This window comes from Rhinolophus sinicus, linkage group LG06, assembly GCF_036562045.2.
Source record: "Rhinolophus sinicus isolate RSC01 linkage group LG06, ASM3656204v1, whole genome shotgun sequence".
NCBI lineage: Eukaryota > Metazoa > Chordata > Mammalia > Chiroptera > Rhinolophidae > Rhinolophus > Rhinolophus sinicus.
The window spans coordinates 121643674-121652616 of record NC_133756.1 but is presented as its reverse complement, the minus strand read 5'-3'; the positions used below and the strand labels follow the sequence as shown (position 1 = coordinate 121652616).

Genomic DNA, 8943 nt, shown 5'->3' with positions numbered 1-8943 from the left:
TATTTTGTGAAGCATAACTTCTAAAATTTGACTCCTTTGCACTCTTTGCAAATAAATCTTTGCTTCTATTTTTAAATGCTTTTTTCTCCAATCTTCATTTGACATTTTATACATCAGGGGATGATGATAAAATAATAAATAAGAGATTACCAGCAGAGACCTATAGAAGCATTGAAAGAGAGGAAGTTCTGTGTGGGCTCTGTCAGAATATTTTAAGATATGGTTAACTAGTTATTTAAGTCCATCCACTGCCAGTGAATAATGGCATTTATTTGTTATTTGCTTCAGCAAATGTTTATTAAACTCCTACTCTATGCCAAGCACAGAAGTGTTATGGATGGTGTGTTGTTCAGGGCTCACCTCATGAAAATTTATCATATAGGACAGGAGTTAGAAAACTATAGCCTGCAGACCAAATCCAGGTTTCAGCATTTTTTTGTAAACTAACTTTTATTAGAATATACCCACATCCACACATTTATATATTGACTGTGGCTGCTTTCATGCTACATTGACTAAGGTGAGTAGTTGTAGACTGTATGGCCCACAAAGCCTAAAATATTTATGATCTGACCTTTTATAGGGAAAAAAAAAAGTAAACTTTGCTGTCCCTTAATCTAGGAGGAGCCATACACTAAAGATAACATATTTAATTAGAAGTGCACAATTGGTCAGTCAGTTACTTTCCAACCAAAATCCTCATGGTAACTGTCCCAGAGTCAAAGCTAACTCAGCATCACTACAAACATTGCTATGGACCTTTAAACCAGTGTTTTTCAACTGGTTTTCTACCCTGAGAAGTTGCCCAAATGACTTAAACAGAAGGATGAAAAGGACTCAGGGCAACAGTTAAACAAATCAGTTGTTAGTTCTAAAGAATAAAATGGTAAAAATTACTATTATATTATTTGTCAAGATAGTTTTCCCTTAGCAGATCTTACTTTCAAGAAAAATACTGATTTTTATTTTTTTTAAATTATACGTATAAGTTTAAGGAAACCCACAAATATATGGGCAGATAATTTTTGACAAAGGAGCCAAAAACATATGATGGAGAAAAGAAAGCCTCTTCAATAAATGGTGCTGGGAAAACTGGAAAGTCACGTGAAAAAAAATGGAACTAGATTGCTATCTGTCCCCATGTACCAAAATTAACTCAAAATGGGTCAAAGACCTAAACATAAGACGTGAAGCAGTAAATTTCATAGAAAATAGTATAGGTACTAAACTTATGGACTTGGGTTCAGAGAGGATTTTGTGAATTTGCCTCAAGGGCAAAGGAAGTAAAAGCTAAAATAAATGAATGGGACTATATCAAACTAAAAAGCTCGTGCACAGCAAAAGATACCATCAACCAAGCAAAAAGGCAACAAACTGAAAGAGAGGAGATATTTTCAAACAATGCCTTTGATTGATAAGGGGCTAATATCAAAATATATAAAGAACTTGTACAACTCAACAACAGAAAAACAATCTAATTTTAAAATAGTCCCTGTTAGATTGTAAGCTCTCTGAACCCAATGATGGTGACACTTGCCATTTTTTCACACTGACAAATAACATTTCACACAATGAGTTGCTCATAGTTCATTTATGTTGTTGAAGTATCAGTCCAGACACTTGATAGGGGTTCCAGGTACATTATGGTGCTTGAATTGAAGCCCTCACACTTTATTCCATTAAGAGTTCTCAAACAAGGAAGCATAGGAAAAATAGCCAAATGTAAATTAAAGAAAAATAGCTAAATGAGGAACACATTACTGGTTTATTCATAGTTAGGCAAACACAAGTTTCTCTCTGCCAATGTAAGGCTTCTCTTTAAAGGAGAAACATAATGTTTGGGTGTGGGTCTTCCCCTTTCTGATGAGTCTAAAATTGCTAGGCCTATAAAGTAATGTGAATACATTACTTCGCTGCCCACATTGACAAGGATGGCAAAATTCTCCATAGAGTCTATGCCCTTAAGCGTATTATCACAGGAAAACAGCAAGTACAAGAGCAAGAACACATGCACATGAGAACTCATCATTCACCCACAGTGACCTCAGCCAACAGCAAAATGAGGCCCAATTAATGTATCAAGAGCTCACCCATTTCTTGGGGAAAATGAGGCCCAATTAATGCATCAAGAGCTCCCCATTTCTTGGGGAAAAGCTAGTGAATGACTAGACAAAGATGGATTTGGGAGTGGATGTATCATCCTCTCTATGGGTCAATGGAGTAGTGAAAGAACAGAGACTTGCAGACAGGGGTGCATATTTTCTTCTCTCTTCATTGTCACCATAGCTATGTCAGTGAACATTGGTTTGCTTTCTTATCTTCCCAGCATACTGATAATTCAGAGATAATAACATACACCTCTGTAATCCCCAGTGACAGAGCAGTGTCTAAACATCTACTTGTGTGGATGATTTGGTTTCTCTGCTTTCCATTTAAGGTCCCTGTGGACCACTTGTCGCTTGAGTTAGTAGCTAAAACCCTTCTGTGATTATACGCAATACCCTATATTTATAGATAGGGAGAGAAGGCTTTCAGTTTTTCTCTCTCTATGGTCCCAAGGAGATTTATATTTTACCAATGGCCCCACAGCTCATTCGCACTTGATTGTAAAGCCCATGATTCCAGAACTGTAACTTGTTTTATCTCTGCTGGTGAAGAAGTAAATGGAAGCTCTTCTTTCGACATAAAGTTGGTAAGAAGGTAGAGAAAGGTGCTCATTGTGGTGATGTTGTACTTTGTTATCTATTCACAAATATTCATAGGGGATTACAGAAAAGTCATATAACATTAAGGTCCACTCTCTCCTCAGGGATGCTGATAACACACAGATATCTGACTCCTATTAGTTTATAGTTGAATATTATAATGCTTTTTCTCAGATTGAAATAAAACCGTGGGAACTGGAGTTTTAAAAGGAACTATAGAAAACTAGCTTAAATGGAATGCTAACATGTACACTTATTACAGGGTATTACATTTACTCTCAGGAAGTCAACTTACCTAGTATTTTAAAGAACTTGATAGAAAAATACTAATAATACAATAACTTACATTGCTATTATTTGATTTTGTCTTCCTAGAATTGATTTTAACAGTGCAAATGTATTTTAAATATTTTTTTTTTCAATAGTAATAATAATTTTTATTTTTAATTCATTGGGGTGCCAATTGTTAGTAAAATTACATAGATTTCAGGTGTACAATTCTGTATTACATCATCTATAAATCCCATTGTGTGTTCACCACCCAGAGTCAGTTCTCTTTCCATCACCACATATTTGATCTCCTTTACCCTCATCTCCCACCCCCACCCCCTTACCCTCTGGTAACCACTAAACTATTGTCTGTGTCTATGAGTGTTTTTTTTGTTGTTGTTTGTGTTTTTTTTTTAAACTTAGACGTTTATCATTTATATCCCTCACACTGTGTGAACCCCCCTCCCCCCATCCACTATCCCTCTGTACGTTCCCAAAACCTCTCACCTTCCCCTTATCCCCATAGCAACCCTCTGTTTTTCCTCCATGTTTCCAAAACTGTTTCTGATTAGTTCATTCACTTATTCTTTTCTTTAGATTCCGCATATAAGTGAGATCATATGGTATTTGTCTTTCTCTTTCTGACTTATTTCACTTAACATAATGTTCTCTAGGTCCATCCATGTTGTTGCAAATGGTAAGATTTCTTTCTTCTTTATGGCTGCGTAATACTCCATTGTATAAATGTACCACAGTTTCTTAATCCAGTCATCTACTGATGGGCATTTCGGTTGTTTCCAGGTCTTGGCTATTGTATATAGTGCTGCAATAAACATAGGAGTGCATAAAGATTTTTGAATTGGAGTTTTGGATTTCTCCGGATAGATACCTAGGAGTGGGATTGCTGTTAATTGAACAAGACTTTATTACATTTCTGTGTGTATTGATTCAACTGACTCTCCTATTCCCTGCAATGTCTACAGAAAGCTTCGACCTCATCTTCAAACCAACATCCGTCATTGCATACTTCTTAAGCAGCAGTATATATCCCCCTTATAATTCAGAGGGGGGGAAAATGCATGCACTGGTTAAAAATGAAGGAAATTCTGACATATTCTATAACATGGATGATTCTTGAAGACACTATGCTAAGTGAAAAAAGCCATCACAAAAGGACAAATACTGTATGATTCCACATATATGAGATATTTATAGTAGTTAAAATCATAGAGAGAGAAAATAGAATAGTGGTGCCCAGGGGTTGGGCATAAGGGGGGTTATTGTTTAAATGGGTATGGAGTGTCAGTTTTAAAGATGAGTTATGGAGATGGAAGGTGGTGATAGTTGAATGATAATATGAATGTATTTAATATTGAATTGTATACTTACAAATGGTTAAAATGGTGAATTTTATGTTAGGTTCACTTGACCAAAATTAAAAAAAAAAAAAAGGATAATAACAATAATAATAATAATAACCAGTATTGGGTGAAAATTCCCTCATATAACCATCCTTATCAACCTATCCATTTTTCACCTACTCACTAGTGTCAGTAGAAATCCTCATGTTTTTGAGAGGTAATTACTATTATGCTCTATATTTAATCATCTATTACTTTCTTAAGGAAATTTCTAAACCAATGAATCCCAATCATTCTATATTTCAATCTTTCATTATTTGTTATATCTTCAACCTCAGTTTATAAATACATACATTTCTCTAAGTCTTTCCCATCTTGCAAAAGTCCTCCATCTACCTTATAGTCTTCTTTAGTCATGGCCTATTTTTCTCCTTGCCTTCACTGACAAGTTTCCAGAAACAAGTGCTCCACTACTTGTTGTTCCACTCATTCCTCAAACCATGTAAACAGGTTCTCAACTTTCATTGCTAGACTTCAACTGTTTTTTACAGGGTCAATGATCCATGACTATTACATGGGCTCTCAGCTGCATTTAAAATGTTTAATCCTTAATAGACTTGACTGCATGAGCAACTCGACACTATTGTTTATGTGTCACCCCCAACTACGATAATACGCTCTTTTGGTTTTTATGGTTCCTGTAAAGTGCCCGGGCTCATCTTCAGTGTTTATAGTCCTCACTACTGACTTCTGCAGAGGTTCATCTTCATTGATTCTCTTGTATAAATTTACTCTCTGAGGTTGTTTACCAACACTGTTGGATTAAAATGACACATAACTTCTAAATCAATAACCAGAAAAATCTGGACTTTTTTGCCTCTATTACAAACTTGAAGATTTTTGCCTGAAGATTCACACCCACATGAACACTGAATACCCATGGATACTTTCAGATGGACTTTTCTCAGTCATTTCATACACAACATATTCAATATTGAATGCAATAATTTTTCTTAACTAAAACTCTATTCATAGAATCTCACTATTTAATGATGCTTAAAATTCTGAAAATACTAAAATTATAAAAATAATCATCAAAATGTATAAGGTTATATGGACATATTTTATTTTAAGATTTAAATGATTATACAGACACACACACACAAACACTAATGAGGTCTGACAGTTATGTTCGTGAACTTGTTGTAACGATGTTGCTAACTCTTTTTGATATCAGAGGGATTATTCATTATGAAATTGTACCAAATGGACAAACAGTTAACCAAGTGTATTATCTGGAAGTGCTGAAAAGGCCGTGTGAAAAAGTTAGACGACCTGAACATTTCACCAACAATTCATGGCTCTTGCATCACGACAATGCACCAGCTCCAATGACACCATCCATGAGGGAGTTTTTAGTAAAACTCCCAGTAAAAAAATAACTGTATTGGAACACCCTCCCTACTCACCTGATCTGGCCACCAATGATTTCTTTCTTTACCCAAAGATAAAGGAAATATTGAAAGGAAAATATTTTGATAACATTCAGGACATCAAGGGTAATACGACGACAGATCTGATGGCCATTCCAGAAAAGGAGTTCTAAAATTGCTTTGAAGGGTGGACTAGAAGTCGGCATTGGTGCATAGCTTCCCAAGGGGAGTACTTTGAAGGAAACCGTAGTGATATTCAGCAATGAGGTATGTAGCACTTTTTCTAGGATGAGTTCATGAACTTAATTGTCCTACCTCATATATATTATATACTCATATATAGTGTATGTAATATATATACATATATACATTTTATATACGTAATATGTATATATGTATATATACTATATATATACATAAATAATCATTAAATGTCCCTGATTATGAATACAAAGGGATCTTCGGTTTTATTTAGAGCTTCTCAATCATAGAGTACTTATCTATGTCTTTAGAGAACTCTCGGAACCAAAAGTAAACTTAGCCAGATATTTTTGTGTAACCATGTAATTTATTACTTCTATAGGATGTGGGTATTGTAAGGACAAATGCTACAAATTCTGGACAACATGGAGATCTTAAGGAACTTGACATCTACATTTCCAACTTTCTTGTTGACCGGTATTCCTGGCCTAGAGACTGTCCATACCTGGATCTCCATTCCCTTCTGCTGTCTCTATGCCATTGCCCTGTCTGGGAACAGCATGGTCCTCTTTGTCATCATTACCCAGCAGAGTCTCCATGAGCCCATGTACTATTTCCTCTCCATGCTGTCAGCCACTGACTTGGGCTTGACTGTTTCTACCATGTTGACAACATTAGCTATCCTCTGGTTTAATGCAAGAGAAATCAGTCTAGATGCCTGCATTATCCAGATGTTTTTTCTTCATGGATTTACCGTCATGGAATCTGGGGTGCTGGTGGCTATGTCCTTTGACCGCTACGTGGCAATCTGTTACCCTCTGAGGTACACTACCATTCTCACTAATTCTAGAATCATTCAGATTGGCCTCTTAGTGATTATACGCACTGTAGTATTAATAGTACCACTACTCTTGCTCCTTAAACCCCTCTATTTCTGTAAAGCGAATGTCCTTTCCCATTCCTACTGTTACCATCCAGATGTGATTAAATTAGCATGTTCAGATACTCGGGCCAACAGCATCTGTGGGTTAATTGATCTCGGCCTGACCACGGGGGTGGATACACCATGCATTGTCCTGTCTTATATCTTGATCATTCGCTCTGTGCTCAGCATTGCCTCCCCTGAAGAAAGACACAAGGCCTTTAGCACCTGTGTCTCCCACATTGGAGCCGTCACTATTTTCTACATCCCCATGATGAGCTTGTCTTTGGTGCATCGATATGGTCTATCTGCCCCCAAAGTGGTCCATTCGATGATGGCTAATACATACCTGCTTTTGCCCCCTGTGCTCAACCCCATCATCTACAGTGTAAAAACAAAACAGATCCGCAGGGCTATACTCAGGCTTCTCCCTACAAAATAAACAGACATGGTTAATTTTGAGAAAAACCTGACAAAAGTGACTTTCACTCTAGAAGAGCAACCCTGGTAGGTGACTGCCTGTGAGATTTTTTTCTCATTTTGTTTATTTTTTTCAATCAATATTTAGTAAGCATTTTTGTATTTTAGTTATAAAATACAAGTATAATATATCCCAAGGATTTTATGGTCTAATAAGGGAATCATGAAAATAATAATAATTAAATAAAAATAATACTCATAGTAATTACCATTTTTTGCTTGTTTATTTTATACTAGTTGTCCCAGTAACTACTGTTAAGACATAGTCCACTTATCCTCAAACTAGCTCAATAACATATACAGCATTATTAATTATATTTTAGAGATGAAGAAACTAAAGTCTAGAGACATGTAGTTCATCAAAGCCCAGGAATCTAACATGGATCAGGGTTGAGATTTGAATCCAACCTTTCTGTATCTTAGACACCATGCTCTTCACTGATGTATTGCATACTTTGCCAAAAGCATCTAGAAAAAATGTTAGAAGGTCAAATGTAAGAACTATATCTTCATGTGCATATATCATGCCTGAAGAAAAGCTGTATTGTCTATCTTTAGTGCACAATTTAGCTTGTTTTTATTTGGGATCAATAATACAAAAACTGAAAATAGATATGTCATGGCATGCAGCGTAGATAGGTAACAAGTACTAGACAGTCCATAGAAAAGTTTCAAGAATTAGGGGCAATTACTAATTCATTACAGGAAATGGGAATTTGAGGAAATTGGAAAAATCATAAAGTAAAATGTAATGAAGTTTGGGTCAGAGGTTCTTAATCTTTTTCTTCACAATGGTTCCTTTGGAATCTAATGTAATCTATGAAAACTTCTCCACTGAAAAATCACATGTAAACACACTCATTATTTTTCATAAAATTTCAAAGTTTTCACAAATGTCATGAAGGACCTAGTATTGCTCTCTTAACCAATCAAAGAACCAAGGTAAATAATGAATGATGCTCAGCTACAAATAGTTATACATAGCTCAATCTAAAATATTTGGTTCCTAAAAAGGGATTCACAGTAACTATATCAATTTAAGAAGCAGGTAGAAGCTTAAGACTTGGTTGTATAAAATGGTAGAAAAATTCACAGGCAAATAGAACTGAAAACCTCAGGGGAATCACATAAATTTTCTTATAGTTGGAAAAATAGTAATAGATAGGAGCAATGTTTCACATATCCCACAAACACGGGAAAAAGCAATATGTCAGATTTCAGAGGCCAGTGTGTGCCTTTCTTTTCAACTCTGTGTACAATAACATCATAGTGGCAGCTTGAAATCACCACTTATACCATGGGAATTGGCAAACACTACAAATGAAGTTTTGTTTTTCTTTTTTAAGAGAATCGTTTTACCAGCACACCAATGACTGGGAATCTACTTTGTGTCGGCCTTGTGAGAAGCAGTACAAATGAAAGATCAATAAAAGATATTTAATTAAAATGACTATCAAAATGGCTGACAGAGAGTAGCTTTGACTCAATGAAATGTGTCAATGCAGGAACTTACTGAAGGGCAGTGCCATTTCATGCAGCCCACCATGCTACCCCTTGATAACTCCACTCCC

General features: G+C 35.7%; 1 protein-coding gene across 1 annotated transcript; it reads left to right on the top strand.

The window, feature by feature from the left end:
- Positions 1–6374: 6374 nt before the first annotated feature.
- Positions 6375–7334, top strand: LOC141572442 (olfactory receptor 51F1-like). The gene has a single exon (XM_074337132.1). It carries the CDS (start codon positions 6375–6377, stop codon positions 7332–7334), a length of 960 nt encoding a protein of 319 aa, XP_074193233.1.
- Positions 7335–8943: the final 1609 nt, after the last annotated feature.

Excerpts from the sequence above, each read along its gene's own strand:
- LOC141572442 (XM_074337132.1), top strand. The coding sequence starts at position 6,375 with ATGCTACAAATTCTGGACAACATGGAGATCTTAAGGAACTTGACATCT.